Source organism: Anoplophora glabripennis, unplaced genomic scaffold (genome assembly GCF_000390285.2).
Source record: "Anoplophora glabripennis isolate ALB-LARVAE unplaced genomic scaffold, Agla_2.0 scaffold722, whole genome shotgun sequence".
In the NCBI taxonomy this organism is placed as follows: Eukaryota; Metazoa; Arthropoda; class Insecta; order Coleoptera; family Cerambycidae; genus Anoplophora; species Anoplophora glabripennis.
In genome coordinates, this window is record NW_019417222.1 from 21,070 (window position 1) to 40,304 (window position 19,235).

Genomic DNA, 19,235 nt, shown 5'->3' on the forward strand with positions numbered 1-19,235 from the left:
CATGATCAAACCCCAAAGAGTACGATTCATATAAAAGCGTTCTTCCATTTTATAACACATATTTTTTGAAACTAGTTTGCATATTGAAATTTTTGCCAATGTTTGATATGATTTTATTAGAATATAAAACATATTTTATATACGGTGTTGTGAACGGAGTGGTTTCCATTAAATAAACTTTTATGAAACATCCTGTATTGTATGTTTGTGTTGCTAGTATGGTATATTTCGTCCAACCAGATATTTGTTAAAATATCCCTAAAAAGTGTGATTATTTTTTATATTTATTTAAGGACATAGTAATTACTGCGCTTAAAAAATTACAGTGAAATACATAAGACTGCGATTATTTTGGTGTGTACCATGTAATAATAAACTCATTCACAGTTTAAAACATAAAATAATTTTTTAAGTATTGTAACCTTGCCTTTAACCAATATTGGGGTGAGGAAAATATGATGGTAAGGTGAACAAATTAACTTTAACTGACATTTGTAAGGTTTTTTTTGAGATAAGGACCAAAGCACAACTTTTTTCGCAATTAGCTAACATAATGCAAAATTTTGAAACATATCAAATTCTTAAAAATTTCTTGTGCAACTTGGTGTTTAATATAAAATGTGTAAAATAATAAAAAAGATATATTTATACACGTTCCGATATTCACCATTTCATCTGATCACTTCGTATGGAGGATATTTGTTCATCGATAGCCATTAACACTTAATCGTAAAGATTGATAAAAAGTACAACATAATTATAATATAGTCTGTAATAAGTATAAATAAATTTAAATTTATAATTGAAAAGAAATATTCACGAAATAATACGAGTTGATTCGTACGTAAAAAATAAAATTATAAAATTTAACTGAATTTAGAACATAATTTAAATTTTCTTCCCATTATAAAAAATTGTGAAATGATTAAAAATTCATTACATCACAATACAGATTGTTTTTATTTTCATTATAAAAGTATCAAAATGCTTTGATAGGTAATTTGCTAAATTCGTTTGGAAATATCAATAATTTTTAAACTGTCTAATTAAAATGCTGTAATGATGTATTCTGCATCACAAAATAATAGTCTAAGATCCGACTGCGAGATTACTATGTTCATCTGTTTTTTAGTCGAAATACAATTTTTTTATAAATTATGGCCGCAAGTATTTTTAATTAAAGTTAAATTAATTAATTTTTTCAAAACGTCAGTGAACACGTCAAAATAAATTTTGTCTTGATGCTTTTTCCCGACAGATCGGATCACGGCGAGTTGTACCGTTACGCGGTTCTGATCTTTTAGAGACGATATTATAGCGATAAATCTTAATTTGAACATTTTAAATTTTCTGTTTACATCTGCGGAGACCCAAAGTTTCAAATAGCATGTAAAGGCTCCACTCGCCGGTAGCTCAATTTGAAAGCTCATTACTGCGCCAGAGGTCCTCGGTTCGGATCACGGGCGGGTCTGACTTTTTCTTTTTTAAATGTTACGTTTACCAACCTATTTTAGTTTTTTACATATCTTTCTGTGAAATGAATTATAATTTATCTTAAAAACAAGTGACGAAATTGTTTGGAAAAAATTTATTTAATTTTAATTAAAAATACTTGCGGCCATATTTTGATAGGCAACTCGGCAGAAACATATTCCTCTATTCATAATTATCTATAAAAATTGTATTTCGATTAAAAAACAGATGAACATAGTAATCTCATAGTCGGATCTCGTACAATAACAAAAAAAGTTATTTTAAACATGTGTCTGGAAATTATTTCTTTAGAAAGATACAGGGTGTTCAAAATTAATGAAAACGTGGTTTATTTTAAGTTTCAAAAAACCCATTTAAGGGAGTGTTTTATGTCATTCATAGTTAACATAATTATTTTATTTATTTGTAAATAATTCGACATTTCGGCACTTGGGTATAATTATTTCGATATAGCTACATGATTGTATTCTAGGAACGTGCAGTAGAAATACATTTTTGTATTCGATCGCAGCAGTAAATCAAAACTGAAAAAAAAAATTGAGAACATAAGTGACCCTCCTGCATGTAATAAATTTGTATGATACATGTACTGTGGCCAATAAAAACTGTAAAACTGTGAAAAATTTGAATAAAATAACTTTTTTCATTAAAAAAATAAATAAATTGTTTTGCAACTTTGCAACTCGAAAGCTAAACATTTTCGAATACATGTTTATATGAACTTTATCCTTGTTTTGTGACACAGAATCCCTCATTAAAGTTTGTTCAAACATTTTAGTTGTTTGAAACTTTCCTTCAAATAATTTTTTCTATCACCTTGTCTAGTTTCTCGTTTAAAATCTGGACCACTCTGTATATTTTGTTCTTTTTAATTTTATCAATTACGAATTTTTGTTGTATAAGAAGCATTTTTCAATCTATTTACATTTTCACCTACTGTAGTGTTAAAACAAATATATGTACTTTTGTTTTACAAGAAAAATTACCTCAGATACCTCAATATTGTTTTGTTCGTCTTTGAAGTTCATTTTTTAAGGTTTTATAAAAATTTCAAGGGTCTCCGTTATATTGGACCGAAATAAAATGTTTGCCTTTGTGAAAAGAATCAGTAGTGCTGTATATTTTCATGAAGTGAAATAAAATGGCTTAAACTGTGAAAAGTAAAACAATTACTTTTATGGAATACCAAAAAATGAAAGTGCAAATTTGTAATCGAGTAATAAACCAAGCCTTGTTCGATCTGTAACCATTAAAAATAAAAAAGCTGATAGAACCTTAATGTTGCTATAAATGTTAAGCTTGTTAATATTGTATTTAATAAATAAACGCTAAAACTGAAATGACTATTTAATGCAATTAGTGCGTAATAAATAATTTACAAAATTAAAAATCTATAAATTTTCTTCGACGTATTGTTGAGCTTTTTCGAGACCTTCATTCAGTAGTGGGTCCCAATCTTGTAAGTGTACCCGCTTTGACTTCATATTGCAGACCAAAGATCCGTCCTGCCCTTTAGGGGGAGCTGCCCTACTGTTGAAAACGGTAGCAACCGTTTCTTTCATCCATTTCTCTGCATTGAATTTGTCAGTCCTCAGTTTCTGTGACATTACACAATAATTAAAATGATGTGATATGAAGAAAAATGGGGCTATTTTGTAGGTAATAACGACATCGTTATGAAACGGTAATCATTAGTGAACGACTTTTCCTATTTTGTATCCGATAATTATATTACGAAATGACTGAGGTTAGCAAATGACTCCTCTGAAGAGTAGCCATTTTGAATTGGGCGATAAATGTCAAGTGTACCGCTCAGTGTCTAACTGAATTTTAATTTGACATTACGGAGGATTTACACAGGTAGGTGCAATGTATAACTGACAGAGAGAATTGAAATTATCTAACTCTATAACAAACTTTAGGTTAATTAGTTCAAATGTATCACAATTTATCACTTGGTGTTTAGTTTTTCCGAAGTCAATTGAAGAACCAATAGCTTCAAGGTATGTACCAGGCTCGGTCGCTAAGCAGCAACTCGCCATTGAAATATTTGAAAAACTTGTTCCCACATTTATGTACAGGTCTGGTCGAACGAAACGTGCAAGTGGTAGAAATGTATAGGCTCAGTTGAAGAATGGGCGTGCGGGCAAAGAGCAATACGCACTGTTGCTTTAGTCCATTGCGTCATAAAATTCAGTCGTCGACAAGTCGCCTAGCAGTGCAGTGCGGCAATGCGGAATTTGATGTGATTCAGATAATTTTAATTTATTATAGGCACCCTTCTATTAATCATTCATGTTACAATTGCGAAAGGGAAAAATAAGAGGGATATTTGGTTTACTAATATTATTACAACATGGCACTTTGTAGACCTTTTGAAACGGAACAAAACGAAATTTACCATCAATACAGGGGTCGGCATAAGTCAGGCAACGCTCTCGAAAAATCGGCATAAGTCCGGCAACGCTCGCCGGACCTGCCTCTCCGTTAAGAAACATTGCCGTACATGCATTGATCAAGATGGGCATCAATTTGAACACTTACAGTAACCCTTTTTCGAATCCCTTTTGTAATTTCTTTTAATAAATATATTTTGAGGCTGCATTTTTTTCTCTTAATGCAAATTGGTTGCCCGACTTATGCCGACCCCGGTATAATAAAATTGTTTGAGGATATAAATAATTAAAATATGTTTTTGGTCAAATGAACATTAATAAATATTTTCTACACATTATAAATTTGATTGCTCGGTTTTTTTATGCATGTTCAACTGACTTCGGAAGAACTATAACAAATGTGAGTTAGAGTTGAAAATCGTAACGACGAATTATGGAATAACATTTTTATAAATTGTTAGAATATGAAGTCGTTATTTAATGATATCTGCTAGCGATCAACGACAAGATTTGTTCTTTCTTTGGAAACGAGTTATTATTCGGCTTACGGGGCATAAATGCTCCCTATAGGGCTCGTCATTGGTAAGTATAAAATATTTATTAACGTACCTTAGGAACGCAACACCTTGCTTTGACCATATTATCGGCGTAGGATATTACTAGAATAGGGAGATCAGGACACAGTTTTGTTGCTTTCTGTAAAGGCACTGACTGCAAAATCATTGAACTGCGAAGGTAATGGACAATATATTTCTTATTGGATTTTGATGTTTTAACGCTCGAGTCCAACACATTCTGCATTTCAATTTCGATAAAATCCCTAAAAAAAAAGTACAACAGCTTCTTGAATGTAAACTTTGAGTTGGTTTTTATTACCTTAAATTTTCCCTTGTCGTTTCTCTAATTTGTTTGCTAATTTGATCTAACTTTTCGATACAATAATGCTTTACACAGATGGGAAGTATAAATTCATCTTGAATACTATAATTTAGTTTCCTTCTTAAATTTGATACTATCATATCCAACAATTCTGGCTGCAAAATATTAATTTTGTTGAGAATTATATTAAAATATAAATTTTGTAAACTGTATAGTCAATTTCATCATTACAGTTTTAAAGTAATAAAGATAATCGTTCTTTTTTTACCTTGTCAATATTATCACCGATATTTTTCGTTAGTGCATCTATTTCTTCCACTAACTCGGCTGCATTCGATCTAGCAAGTTTAGCTCTATCGCCGGTAACAGCCGAAATGGATGTTGTACTTCTTCCCAGCGATTTTACATTGACAATACAGAAGTCTCCTATGTCTGAAGTATTCAATACATGTGTTCCACAACAGGGTTCCCTTCAAAAAGATGTAAGTACATGACATATTTTTTAATGGATAAATTAACATGTTAAAATTAGTACAAGATGAATGGGGGTAATATTTATACGAAGGTTACCTTTGACTTTTAGAAACACATTTCTTAAGTTTGTTTTCTGAAATTGTGAAAACTAAATTTATTTTTAAGCTACATTTGTCTTTTGCCTCCCTACTGCCTTAAAGTAGGTCAACGTCAAAGGTCATTGACCTTGAGATTCAGAAACTAAACGCAATGCTTTTAAAAAGTACAAACAAACACTTTTTTTCTAAAAACTTGAAGCAAAGAATAATTAAAAACAAATTTTTCTTACAGTAATAACTATCCACATAGAAATATTAGTCAATATTTAATAAATAATGCAAAAGATATTAATTTTTTTTTAAAAACACTTAAAAATTTTAAAATGGTGCTTCATCCACATTTAAATGAAAAAAATATGATGACTAAAATAACACGTCAGTCATAAAAAAAACAATTAAATCATTTCCCACTGCAGTTTCGCTTTCTGCCGATCCATTAGTTTCTTTAAGGTTGGTTTAAAAAGTGAATAACAGACACAACCCGTACAATATTTTTTGAAATAGAACTCCCAGAAAAAATGAGCCAATAAAGTTCTATTATCGGAACTACTGTAACAATTTGAATTTTTTTGCCATTGTCTTTGTACCTTGGGTGTCGGTTAATGCAGTTAATTCCAAGAAAGTGATGCAGGGGTCTTCTTGGAATTCTATCTCAACAAATATTGTACGGACTATAACACTAATAAGTGTGCAACTACAACTAAGTTTTGGAGCTACCCAGTAAAGGCATAGACAAAAGTTTAAGTTCAGTTTAAAAAACCAACTATATGATTTATTCGATTTAAAAAATATATATATTTCTGATTAGTGTTTTTGAGAAAGTGTACTCCTAAAAAACTGACACCCCACTTAAAGTTACATCCTGTACACTCCTCTGTCATACAAGTTTTCAACTTTTGGGGTTTCTAATTGGAAAGAGGGGTAAATATATTTTAATTCAATTAACTTAAATAAAATGCTTGTTTTACCTTGACACGAAATCAGTATCCTTGATTTCGACGATTCTAATGCCACTATCAGGATATATTTCACCAGGTATTAAAGTAACAAAATCGAAATCCAATAATTTCTGGCTGTCCACCTCGCTAACATTTACTGGTTGCTCATTCTTAACAGTTTTTAAAATTTGTTCCTCAATCGTGTGTATTTGATCGACATCCAGTTTATCACCGAATATGGCAATGTCAAAACTTAAGTATTTATCAGTCACTTTGCTTGATTTCTGACAAGTGGCCCCTTTGACTTTCTTAACAGCGGCATTTAACAAGTGCGCACCTGTGTGATTTCTCATACAACCCAGTCTGAACTCTGGGTTTACACTCAGTTGCCCTCTTGTATATAAATCCAATCTGCTGCCCTTGGATTTAAAAAAACCTTTATGTAGTATATACCCATTGATATTTTCGAGAGCCATAACATCAAATGTATTGTTTCCAAAACTGATGGTGCCTGTGTCGCAGATTTGGCCTCCCGCCTCAGAATACAAGTTGGTTCTGTCAAGCAATAAAGAACAGTAAAAATCGCTGTCTATCTCTGGAACGGAAGTACCTTCTTGAAAAATCTTTAAAACCTTTACGTCTAAACTATTAAACACATATTTGTCTTGATCTTTAGAGTATAAGTATTTGAAACGATCATGGGTTTTTGGAATATTCTCCTTAACAAGAGTAGAATACAAGTTATCGTCTTGAGTCAAAGAATTTTCTTTTGATTTATATTTGGCTTTCTCCAATTCCTGATCCAATAGATCAGAATTAAATTTTAAATCCAGCACTCTTGATAGTTTAAATATTGTGTCTTCATCCAAACCGTATGTGTCGTATAATTTGAAAGCCAAATTTGCATCTAATTCCTTGACATCTAAGGATGCGACTTCTTTATATGCAGTAATAAAACTTGGACTTTCAACTATGTCGATTTCTAAAAACTTCTTATTCTCTTTGGACAGTCTTTCCCAGTCTTTGGCTACAGATTGCCTCAAATACTTATAAATCTCTTCCTCATAGTTTACTATTTGCTGAATCTAAAAGAGAGAAATTGTAGAATTTCCAAGACAAATAATTACTTAACTGTTTTATTTACTTGTGTCACATTCCTTTCCATTTCTGGATATATAGGGCCCAAGTTCTCAACGACATAATTTGTTAGCTCTTTTACCAACCCTTTTTCTTTTTTAAACACTGATTCACTAAGTAGAAATGCTTTCCGTAAAATTCTTCTCAGTTTTTGGCTGAAAACTCGTAATTATTATTATATATATATGAAACTAATAGTTTGCTTACTTTTGTTCAGGAATTACTCCGTCAGCCAAACAAACAGTTATCATTCGTAAGTGATCTGCTAATATCCTGTAAGATGTGTCCAAGTTATCCCAATCCATTTCTCCAAATTTTCCTCCATATTTTGGCAAACCCCTAGAATTCTGTAAGTGTATTAGAATTCATTTTTAAACTAAATGGAAGATTATTTACCTTATGGATCGCATCTAACAAATATGCAAAATTGTCTGTATCATAATTACTAGTTTTTCCCTGCAAGACTGATGTTAACCTCTCAAAACCCATGCCCGTGTCTACATGTTTCTGTGGAAGTGTGCTAATAGTTCCATCTATATGTCTATTAATAATAAAAGGATACAAAATAAACATGATATTTAAAAAATAGAATTATTACCTATTATATTCAATAAAAACGATGTTCCAAAGCTCAGTCAAGTCATGCAGTCCCTTATTTACAAATTCTGATCTATTTGTCACTCCTATGTGGTCAATATGAATTTCAGTACAAGGCCCACAAGGGCCTGTTAATCCCATTTCCCAAAAATTATCATTTGCTCCAAAAGGCAAGATTCTCTCTTCGGGGACTCTAAAAGGATACAAATGTAATTTTTATATCAGACATATTTTGAATACAGTAAACAGCTCACCCAATTTCTTTCCATATCTCTTTAGTTTCTAAATCTTCTGTAATTCCTAAAACTTCATCTCCCATAAAATATGTAACATATAATCTTGATTTTGGTAATTTATAAACTCTAGTTAACAAATCCCAAGCTAATTTGCAAGCATCTTTCTAAAAAAACTTTTAAAGTGGTAATAAAATGTACATATAATGAACTTTATACCACACCTTGAAGTAATCTCCGAATGACCAATTGCCTAACATTTCAAAAAATGTGTGATGATATCCGTCTATTCCAATTGTGTTTAAATCATTATGTTTACCTCCAACTCTCACACATTTTTGACAATTTGCCACTTTCTTATATTGAGGCGTTTGTGTACTAAGCAATATTCCTTTAAACTAAAAACAATGTCAAACAAATACTTACGAGTGGTGTAAATGTTAGAAACCTGATTCATTCCGGCATTCACAAATGATAAAGTGGGATCACAATATGGTACAACAGGACTAGATTTAACAAAATTATGTCCAGTTTCTAGTACAAAATAATCTAAAAATTTTTGCCTAATGGCTTTGGAACAAATGTGTCTGTGAAGATATTTACTTATATTCCTAACAGTATTTGATTTAACTACACGAAACGGCATTAATTTGGAATATGTTACGTGTACCATTTTCACTAAAAATTTTGAAAATCATTTAAGACATGTTTGTCGAACAATTTCTGTCATAACCTTAGAAAAACTGTTTCTAACCTAGTTTTTTATTTTAATATACCTTTTGAACTACTAGGCACATTAACTAATACTAACTGCTTTCGTTTTGCAGAACACAATGGGGTCAAAAAGATTTGAAATTTAAACTGCTATTAGGAACATACTCTTCATAGTAAAGCAGAAATTTCTAGATTTGTGATACACAAAAGAGCTTATGAAGTATTTTCATATTCATCTAAAACCAGTATAAAACAAGTGCATTCTTAATTTTCAATTCTTAAAATAAATAAATTTGATCATATCGAATTCATCACGTGGTAGGTATTGATCCATGGATTAAAAAAAAGTTGCATATGGTGCGCAAGCGCAATGCGCAATGGAAGGTTGAATGTCAAGCAGAAAAAATCAGAAGTATTGGAGAATTGTGACTACCGTGCATTTTTAGTAAGTGTGTATTATATTCATTTTTATGTATTTACTTATATACATATTTCTATATTTACAGAAAAATTAGATCGTAAAATGGCTCTCAACGCCACAATTAAGATTTTATGTGCCGTAAGGGAACCTATAAAAATATCCACTGCGGCGTATCACAAGAATGTTATTGAACATTACGAAAATCCAAGGAACGTTGGTTCACTGGATAAAGATGACAAGAACGTTGGTACTGGACTTGTAGGAGCACCAGCTTGTGGAGATGTTATGAAACTTCAGATAAAAGTTGATGAAAATGGAAAAATCATAGATGCAAAATTTAAGACCTTTGGTTGCGGATCAGCTATAGCAAGCAGTTCTTACACAACAGAGTGGGTAAAAGGAAAGACTGTCGATCAGGCTTTGAAATTAAAAAATACTGAGATCGCTAAAGAATTATCACTTCCGCCAGTGAAGCTACATTGTTCAATGTTAGCAGAAGATGCCATTAAAGCAGCTTTGTCAGACTATAAAATCAAACGGCAAAACAAGAAAGAATAATTTGCTTTTGGATGTGATAATACCACATCCAACCATACGGGATGTGATGATATTACTTGGATACTTGTAGTTGGCATAGAAATATGAATATATAAATAATAAATCAGATACTTGTAAAAAAGCTTTATATTTAGTTTAGTAAACATAGGTTACAATTAAAATATAAAATTACTTTTAATTTTAAAATATACATAAAATGTTCCTTGAAATTTTAAAACAGCAATAAAAATATAAATCGTAAAAAGCAATTTTTAAAATTTGGACTTCCTCCGAGATCCCTGAGCAGTCCGAATAGTGATGCATTTCCTATCAAAAAATGTTAAAAGGTCCTAAAATTTGAAACAAATTATATCTGGCAAGTTATACTTAACCTATCAAAATCAAAATGAAATATTTTTTGAATGATACTATTGCAATATATTTCAAATAAATTTGGACTTACTTGGATATGGAATTTACACCCTGTTTGTTCCTTTAGCATTGCGTGTAGAACTTCTAATTGTAACGGTTCATACAAAAGTATATTTTCTTTTATATCCGCATTTAGTGATAGAAAATTATGCCACACAATTTGTAAAGGTATTCGACATGAATGAAATCTTACAGAGAACTTCCTCTCAAATATTAGTTCATCAAAATTCTCGCTAAAAATTAAAAAATATTTTACAAGTAGGTATTGACAACTAGCAACTATACCAGTTAAAGTTATTAGTTGAATATACGAGCCCAGGCTCATAATAGTTCGGCCAGACATAATTTTGCTACTAATATATTTCGATAAAAGTACTAATACTCAAAATTATTTTATTAAAGAAAAATATTGGCAACAGAAACATAATGTCTCTTTTATGGAATGACCCTCTAGCAGTCCACATCTCTTGCCAATAGAAACAATGTGGCATAAAATGAAAACGCAGTTTAGCAAACATCCAGCCCGTTCAGTTAACGATCTACGCATCAAATTGCAAGAAATTTGGGATAGTACGCCTTCTGAAGAGTGCCCTAATCTGGTAAATACAATGCCTGCCAGAATTAAAGATGTTATTCTTAATAAAGGTGCCAATTTGAATGTTTTTTATTAACAAACTAGTCATTGGCACATCAGTACATAGTAATATTTAATCGTATTTAAGGTAAAAGTTTATACTTTGTTTCTGTTACCGATATTTATCTTTTGAGTGTTATTACTTATATTTAAATATATTAGTAGTAAAACTATACCTGGCCGAACTATTACGAGCCTGGGCTCGTATAGAGGTGAATATTTTGCTTTAAATTAAAGAGTTTTTGAGATAAATTGGTTTTTGAAACAATAATAAAAACAATTAGTACAAAGAGAACAACTAGAGTTTAATTTTTTACAAATAATTTCATGTACTTAGTTTATTTAACTGCACAAGTCCAAACACCTTTCAAATAGATTAAGAGAAAAGAATTAAAGATAAAGAGGCAAGTATTTAAAATACGTAGTACCTAATTTTGAGCGTTTAATGCATTAATACTTATCATACACTTTCAGTGATCAAAAGATCGAGGCAGACCTGTTTTATGAACCCCTAGGTCGCCCGATCTAAATCCATTATATTTTTGTTTGTGGGGTCATCCAAAAGAATTAATTTATTTGACACTCCTAAGTAATAGAAAAGAACTTTGCTGAGAATAACACAGAACTGTAATCAGATTTCACAAGAAAACGCTCGAAAACTTGTCAAAGTTAAATAAACTAAATACAAAAACAAACAAACAAAAAATAAATACTAACTGTTGCTGTACGCTCTAAAAACCAACTTATTTCGAAAGAAAAATCTTCTGATTATTTAAAAACAATATTTTCATTTTGATACTGTGGATCAAAAATATGTACAGGGGCCAGTTCATTTTAGATACCTGGTAATAACAAAATACCTATAGATACATTCCTTCTATTAATTCATAATTGACTTACTTTTTGAGCAGATCATCTCCTACAATTTCTATATCGCTTTGATCACATCTACGAATATTTCCCCCTATTTCAGCTGAACTAGTACCGCATCTTTTTATGTTACTACATTTTTTTCTTTTTTTGGTAATTCTTTTTTCATCATCTTCGTCAGAACTCAATTCTTCAATTTCACCAGGTTGTACCAATGGATGAGTGCACTCGTAAAGATACTTCAGTAATTTAACGCCCCTCTGACGTTTTAACGGCTTCAGGCCAAACTTCTGCAATTCTTTAATAATTCCTGGAGTGTTCATCGCATCGTAATTTGCTAAAGGTGTTACATTCGTTGTTTTCACTATTAAATTGTTTTCTGGAGTTGTGATATTTTCTTTAGATGCAACTAACACCTTTTCAGGAGTACATTTATTTTCAGTGATTTCAGCTTGGGATGGGTTAACAATTACTTTCTCATTGGACTTGCTTTCTAATTCTTTGAGTATGTTTGAATTTTCTAGTATATCGTTGAAAGAGTCCTCTAGAAACGCTGTTGTAAGGGATACCTTTGTTAAGGGTGAGTTGCCTCTGAGTTCGGATAATCGGTTATGAACAGGTGTTGAGACACTTTTATTTTTATACTTATTTTTTAATGCTAAAAAATGATGGAGTGGAAAGTGAGTCAAATAACAGGAAAATTTGTATGTATAAATCCCTTCTATACGAGTACAAGTGCATTAATATTGCTTGTTAAAAACAATCGCTAAAATAATCATTCTACATGGTTGAAATACGAATATTTTTGTGCTGCGACAGTTAAATAAGAGTTACAACCTTTCGACATAGGTGCAAATAAAGTGGTTATAATTGGCAATCACTACAGTAACTTGATGTTATAATTAAAATGGAGGCTAATAAGAAACACTTACAGAAAGAGAATTGTAACTAAATGCGGAAATTATTAAATTATTTTCCAAAAATGATGTGGATACCGAGTAGTATTTTCAATTGAGGAGGTGGTGAAAGTGAAGTAGAAGGTAACCTAATGTAACAACAAAATTTGATGGAAAACATAAAGAAACTCAATAGTATGTTGATTTTTTATAGAAAATTCTCAGAAATTTTACAGTTCAAAATGATATGACAAACATTTGAAAAACTTTAATTCTTTAAAGTATTCTTTATAAGAATTTATCAAAAAAGTAACTGAGTAATGTAACAAACAAATTTTCTTTAAAAAAATATAGAAATTCTTCCGATGTCACAGTTGCTGCAATGTACATGCGTTTTAGTTTATTTTTGCTTATGATTAAATGTAAAAAAGCTTAGGATGCATGTATATTGGTCAATATATCATATATTATTAACTTTTTAACAAAACTTTACATTTCTGATATAAAACGGAACTGACAAATAATTATGAACCTTTCAAAATCAGATATTCCCTTGATTATCTGAGAAGTAAATTTAAATAACGTTTCATCCCAAAGAAAAACCTATGTATTTATGGAAACCTGGTTGCGTTCAAAAGGTGGCATAGCTTTAAACAATACATATTATCGAAACACCACAGATCCGGCATAAAGATGTTCATGATATGTGACTTCAAAGCTGGTACAACTAACAAGAAAACTTACATGTAATTCTATAGGAAAGACGAGAAAATATATGCCAAAATTTGAAGGATTCCTGCAAAGGGTAGACGGAAAATGCAACAAATAAATAATTACACACAATATAATAAAATGATATCTAATATTTCACTTTTTAAAATAAGTATGGCTAGTATATGAGTGCTGTATGTGGGTATCTTTTAAAGAACTGTATTGAACTGCCGTATGTTTACAAATATTTGCATTCTTTCGCATATGGGTATGGTATAACATTTCAAATGGATGTGCGTATAGAAAGGATTAACTGAAAACTCTAATTAAAGCGACTATTGTCCGGGTGTGAAGTTATCCACATCCACATTTTCTAGTAGGACTAGAATCGATAAAGTCCTTGCCTCAAAAATTTTGTAAAAAAAAATCATTGCTCCTTTATTAAGCGTCCTCGACGTTTTATAGGTCGATTGCAAATATATAATTATAATGAGCAACAATCACAGCTTCATTCGTCATCCCTTATGGGGGATGAAATGCGATGAATTTCACAAAAAATTTCTTGTTATGTTATAATGTGCCTTCGAGTTATTAGTTTACCATATATCGACTGGAACTATGTAATGATATTAATAAATGGTCTCACATTCATTTGTCAGCCCTTACGGGGGGATGAAATGGGTAAATTTCATAAAAAAAATTTCGTTGCTTCGTTATAACGGCCTTTGAGTTTTCATTTCATCACAGATCGATAGGAAACAAGAAATTACATTAATTAGAAGTGTCACATTCATTTGTCAGCCCGTAGGGGGGATGAAATGGGGTAAATTTCATAAAAAAATTCGTTTTAAACTTTTTTTATGAAATTCACCCCATTTCATCCATCCATATTGACCGACAAATGAATGTGACACTTCTAATTAACGTAATTCCTTATTTCCTGTCGATCTGTGATAAAATGAAAACTCGAAACAACAAATTTTTTTTATGAAATTCACCCCATTTCATTCCCCCTTTACGGGCTGACAAATGAATGTGAGACCGTTTATTAATGTAATTACTTATTTCCAGTCGATATATGGTAAAATAAAAGCTCGAAGGCACATTATAACAAAACAATCCACCGTAAGGGATGACGAATGAAGCTCTAATAGTTGCTCATTATAATTACATATTTGCAAGCGATCTATAAAAACAGTCGAGGACACATAATAAAGGAGCTATGATTTTCTTTTCCAAAATTTTTGAGGCGACGACCATATCGATTCTAGTCCTAGTAGAAAATGTGGATGTGAATAGCTTCACACCCGTACTATTGTTTTGAAAATTACCTGAATGAACGCTATAAACTTCATCGATATCCATTAAATCTGCTTCATTTTCATTATTTCCATATATTTCATCAGCGTCTGATAACTCATAAAAATGTTTATTTTTTGCATTGTTACTGTTTATGCTTGAATAATTCAGTTCTTCATCACTAATAATAATACTCTCCTGTGAACACGATTCTGGACTTGAAATAAGATCCTTATCTTCACCTTGGCTGTTACTTTTTTCTATATCATATTTCTCGTTATCAAGACTGTCGACAGGTTTTGTATTAGAACACGGTGTGTTAGTTAATGGACTGTCGGCATGTCTATTTTCACCTAAAAATAATTTTAACTTTCAAATAGTAATATATAGTACATTTCTACAAGTGTTTTTACCAATTTTGGATTCATTTTGATTCAGAATTTGCGTTACATAGTCCGTCACGTTTAACATACTGTTGCAACCGTCTAATCCAAAGGATATATCAAAGGACGTTTTCGAAAGTCTACTATGTTCAATATCAGGTAAAGACGTAGGTTTTTCTGCAAAGGCACTTGAGAAATTTGCTGGTTCTTCAGTTTCAATAACGTTACCCGAGTTTATTAGAAGTAACGGTGACATTTCAAAATTCATGTCAGAATTTTCTATATTTTTAGTATGACTTTCCTTACTTAGAATAGTTTCAACAGTTTCATTTGTATTTAATTTACCACCTATTTTATGTGTAAAAGAAATAGACGAATCATCGTCAGAACTTATTGTTAGATCTACAACAAAATTTTCGATTATTGGAGATTTTAAATGCAACTTTTCGCCTTCTGGCGATAGTACTTTTGTTGCATTCTTTGATGGCGATTCTTGCGTTAAATTCACTACGAACTCTCCTTTATCTTTTAGAGAACTTATATACAACTCTTCAGTGTCTTCATCTGAATATTCCAGTATATTTTTTATTACATTTACATTGTTTTTTGTTAATGGTGAACTTTTTTGTGAAGTTTCTTCAGAGTTATCCTCTATAAGCTCCAAACTATCAGTCTTCAAAGTTGTATATTTTGGTACCTCTTCAAAGCTATCAGGCTGTGATAATTTTAATTGTTTTTTTGAAGGCGATAATAAAGATTGTGAAAAATCGTCTACTGTATTTGGAGACTGTGGTGTATACTCAGTTTCATCCTCAGATTCAAATAAATCTGGAGAAATACAATCCCTTTTTACTTGAGATTTTACCGATAAATTATAGGAAATTGTAGTAATAGTTGCATCTAGTTTTAAGCTGCTTTGAGAAGAGGAAACAGAAACTATACTGACATTATTAATATTGTTTTTATCAGTTTTATCAAGCTCACCTCGAATTGGTGATTTTTCTCTACCTGGTATATCTTCCCACTTTTTTAATAAGCTCCCACATTTAGATCTAGTCGGGGAAATATTTAAACTTTTTATATAATATTTATCATTTTCATAAAGACTAAATCCATTTGCTGTAAACATTGAATATCCTACAAATTTTTTAAGCTTATCACTATATAATTCGTCATTTTGAAAGTCTGTTGATTCATCACAGGAATTCTTATTAGAGGAAAGGATTAATGAAATCTTTGCGGCTATGATCGACTCTCTTTCTTCCATCGTACGAGTTTTGAGAGTTGGTGTTATAAAACGAAATTTCGAATTTTTATTTTTCTTTGGAACCTAAAAATACGAAATTACATAATATACATATTATAGTTTTTAAGACATTTACCTCAATAGATTCTCTTTTGAATTCTGCAAGTAGTTTAGGCTTGTCAGATTTAAAACCATACCTCTCCAAAGTAGTTTTGCCCTTAGGAATTTTCTCAGGCGTTAGAAAGCTTGGAATAGTATCTTCAGTATTCTTTGATAGTTCTGGATATTCAGCGGCGTAAGTTGATTTTGATAAAGCTATAGCCATTTGAAGATGATCAGGATTCACATCCGATAATGCAAAATTGTCCTGAGTAGTTTTGAATATTGAATTCTTCACTGTGGATTTACTTCGTGAGAAGTTTAATTTTGATTTTAATTTACTCTGTCTGAGTGGTGCACTTTTTTTATTCTGATTCTTTTTCTGCACTTTAATGGGTTTAGGTGTACTAAAATCTTTACTGGGATCTTCAGCTCCAGACATGATTTTAATTTCACTTAAACATTTTTTATAAGGTGAATCAAAATGATTAGAATTTAAAGGTTTAGTACAATCTTCCACAGTGTGCTTGTTCGTAATGAAATATTTTGAAATGTGATCATTCTTTTTGGAACTGGCAAATAAAATACAAATTAATTAGCAATAATTTATTATCACTACTTACTATGTCTATGTTTTTATTAAACGGATCTTATTAACCATTTAAAAATTACTAATGAACACAAACCTAGATTTGCCATTTTTAAATATCTGGCTGGGAGCTGAAGACTCTGCTGAGCCACGATTGAGGCTTTGACTTGTCTTCATCATATTTATCTGCTTCTCTCTCTCTGGCTTTTGCTAAAAGCTCATCTGTAGGTCCACTCAACTTTCCAATTTGCATATGTTTTACCCTAATTTCTAAACCTTCAGGAATCTTAAATTTCTCTTTATCTATTTGATCTTGCTTTATTTTTCTGGATACTGGCCACAGCCTTAAAAATATTTGATACAGATGCAAACACAATACATATATATTATATACTAATATTACATTATTTTGTGAATCATACTTACTCGTACAAGTACCACAAAGCCGCACTTCCTAATATTACACCAAAGGCATAATAGTTTCTCTGAACATAAAATGGGGTTCCTTTAGCTTTTCTTGGTTTGCGGTATTTTTCGTTTATTCTCCAATCTGCCATAGCAAACCCGGTAACTCGTTGGTTACTTTATTTATAAATTTTAAACAATCATCACTAACCTAATAATATTTTAACCTAAAATTCCAATAATAAAATTTAGTTACACAGCTTAATACAGCTGGAAGAGTCCGTGTCGGCGCCATTGATGTGGCGGTCGAGAACCAAGCGAGACGTAATCGTGCTAACTCTTCTCAGATTAAGCGGAATTGTCGGGGCTGGATTAAAATAATTTTTATTATTGAAATAAAATATTTAGTTTCTACCTGTCAGTACCGTAGTAGGTAATTTTAATAATATGAAATTTGAATTAGAATATTACGTGGTATGACATTAAAAGTAGAAAATGGGTATTTTAGATAGGTAATAGGATTTGTACTTGGAGTTAATACGGATTATTAAAAGAAAACTTGAAGAGTAATTAAAATTCCTTGTTGTAAGCTCCTCTTTACTGACGTAATCCTTAGAGAAGAAAATGGTTAAAATCGCGTTTTTTCCGAAAAAATCGTTAATATCTCGAAAACAGTAGATTTTAGAGAAAAGTTGCATATGAACATTTTTGTTCAGGATACGCCAAAAAGCCTATTAAATGTATTTCAAGCGAAAAAATCGAAAATTACGAATTAGTTTTAAAAAAATTGTTTAAACAATTTTTGACCATTAGTAATGTCTGGCAACATGCGGATATGATTCAAGGGTCATTTTTTTAGTAAGATTATGAAAAAAAATTCGAATGAGAATCATGTTCCTAGCGGTTGCAACGATACAGCCTGGACTAATACATATTATAAAACATGCTTACAATATAATATACAAAAAAATATAATAACATAATATATAGTATTAAAAATATAATCATTACAGACTTCTCCATTAATATAAGTTTATTTTTTGAATATTCCTTAAATTTTGGTTTATAGTTTATAACGTATAATAAATTTTAACCCTTAAATATAACCTAAGTACAAATTATTTCGGAAAGGAATGACACGGATGACTAAAAGGTAGTCTTTTAATTAATTCAAGAATTGTGCTACAAATGTTATTTTTTGTGGATAATTGTTCAAAATTATCTTGAAATATCATTTCAGTGTTCCAAATGAGCTCAACAAAGTTATCGTTTGGCATTTGCAATTGTCCAAATAAGGTATCTTCATTTTCATTATTAAATAAAATAAAAATAAATCAACGAAATTATACCCACGCCTATGATGCAATTCTTACTACCCGTTGTCGCTACTCGCCTGAACGAACGCCAAAGCCGTCTTTTCCGCTGGAAGGCGGGGCATAAACGCTGCGCTGCGGAATCGACGCTAACCAATCCCGCCAAGACAGTTGAGGAGCTTTATGAGCTGTGCTACTACCACAGCTAAAATCATAGAATATTAATGGACTAAGGTAACGCTAACGAGTCCAACGACCAAAGCAGCAGCAAGCGACCTCTTAACAGAAGGTCAAAAACTAGTCAACTAACTGTTTTACCACCCTAAAAATTTCTTTGTAGCAACCGCCATTATTCTATGGCTAGAAATTGGCCTCAATGATTTGGGATCGAGGGGGATTATCCCTCTTTATCCTGCCTCATCTCGTGTAGGCCTGGACAG

The 19,235-nt window shown here is 31.3% G+C and overlaps 3 protein-coding genes across 5 annotated transcripts; 1 reads left to right on the plus strand and 2 right to left on the minus strand.

The window, feature by feature from the left end:
* Window positions 1-2,829: 2,829 nt before the first annotated feature.
* On the minus strand, window positions 2,830-8,967 carry LOC108915412 (alanine--tRNA ligase, mitochondrial). 2 transcript variants are annotated; one of them, XM_018721437.1, is made up of 12 exons: window positions 8,695-8,967; window positions 8,471-8,644; window positions 8,268-8,413; window positions 8,015-8,206; window positions 7,813-7,957; window positions 7,624-7,763; window positions 7,424-7,571; window positions 6,310-7,364; window positions 5,038-5,239; window positions 4,767-4,924; window positions 4,500-4,710; window positions 2,830-3,092 (listed from the first exon to the last, which is right to left on the minus strand). In XM_018721437.1, the coding sequence occupies exons 1-12, from the start codon at window positions 8,917-8,919 to the stop codon at window positions 2,886-2,888; spliced, it is 3,003 nt and encodes a 1,000-aa protein (XP_018576953.1). In that variant the 5' UTR covers window positions 8,920-8,967; the 3' UTR covers window positions 2,830-2,885. The 2 variants fall into 2 exon arrangements, with proteins under 2 accessions (XP_018576953.1, XP_018576954.1); XM_018721438.2 differs by lacking the exon at window positions 8,695-8,967 and having other exon boundaries at window positions 8,268-8,422; window positions 8,471-8,498.
* Window positions 8,968-9,320: 353 nt separating this feature from the next.
* LOC108915411 (iron-sulfur cluster assembly scaffold protein IscU) lies at window positions 9,321-10,093 on the plus strand. Its single transcript, XM_018721436.1, has 2 exons — window positions 9,321-9,405; window positions 9,467-10,093. The coding sequence occupies exon 2, from the start codon at window positions 9,484-9,486 to the stop codon at window positions 9,937-9,939; it is 456 nt and encodes a 151-aa protein (XP_018576952.1). The 5' UTR covers window positions 9,321-9,405; window positions 9,467-9,483; the 3' UTR covers window positions 9,940-10,093.
* LOC108915406 (structure-specific endonuclease subunit SLX4) lies at window positions 10,053-17,751 on the minus strand. Of its 2 annotated transcripts, none has more exons than XM_023456060.1 (7): window positions 17,504-17,751; window positions 16,526-17,421; window positions 15,174-16,473; window positions 14,793-15,113; window positions 11,885-12,512; window positions 10,382-10,583; window positions 10,053-10,268 (listed from the first exon to the last, which is right to left on the minus strand). In XM_023456060.1, exons 2-7 carry the CDS (start codon window positions 16,928-16,930, stop codon window positions 10,191-10,193), a joined length of 2,934 nt encoding a protein of 977 aa, XP_023311828.1. In that variant the 5' UTR covers window positions 16,931-17,421; window positions 17,504-17,751; the 3' UTR covers window positions 10,053-10,190. The 2 variants fall into 2 exon arrangements, with proteins under 2 accessions (XP_023311828.1, XP_023311827.1); XM_023456059.1 differs by having other exon boundaries at window positions 10,112-10,245.
* Window positions 17,752-19,235: the final 1,484 nt, after the last annotated feature.

Excerpts from the sequence above, each read along its gene's own strand:
- LOC108915412 (XM_018721437.1), bottom strand. The coding sequence starts at position 8,919 with ATGGTACACGTAACATATTCCAAATTAATGCCGTTTCGTGTAGTTAAA. Across the intron at positions 7,764-7,812 it reads TGTTAGATGCGATCCATAAG|AATTCTAGGGGTTTGCCAAA; the intron begins GTAAATAATCTT and ends ATACACTTACAG. Across the intron at positions 4,711-4,766 it reads ACGACAAGGGAAAATTTAAG|GGATTTTATCGAAATTGAAA; the intron begins GTAATAAAAACC and ends CTTTTTTTTTAG.
- LOC108915411 (XM_018721436.1), top strand. The coding sequence starts at position 9,484 with ATGGCTCTCAACGCCACAATTAAGATTTTATGTGCCGTAAGGGAACCT.
- LOC108915406 (XM_023456059.1), bottom strand. The coding sequence starts at position 16,930 with ATGTCTGGAGCTGAAGATCCCAGTAAAGATTTTAGTACACCTAAACCC. Across the intron at positions 16,474-16,525 it reads TCAAAAGAGAATCTATTGAG|GTTCCAAAGAAAAATAAAAA; the intron begins GTAAATGTCTTA and ends TCGTATTTTTAG. Across the intron at positions 10,246-10,381 it reads GGTGTAAATTCCATATCCAA|GAAATGCATCACTATTCGGA; the intron begins GTAAGTCCAAAT and ends ATTTTTTGATAG.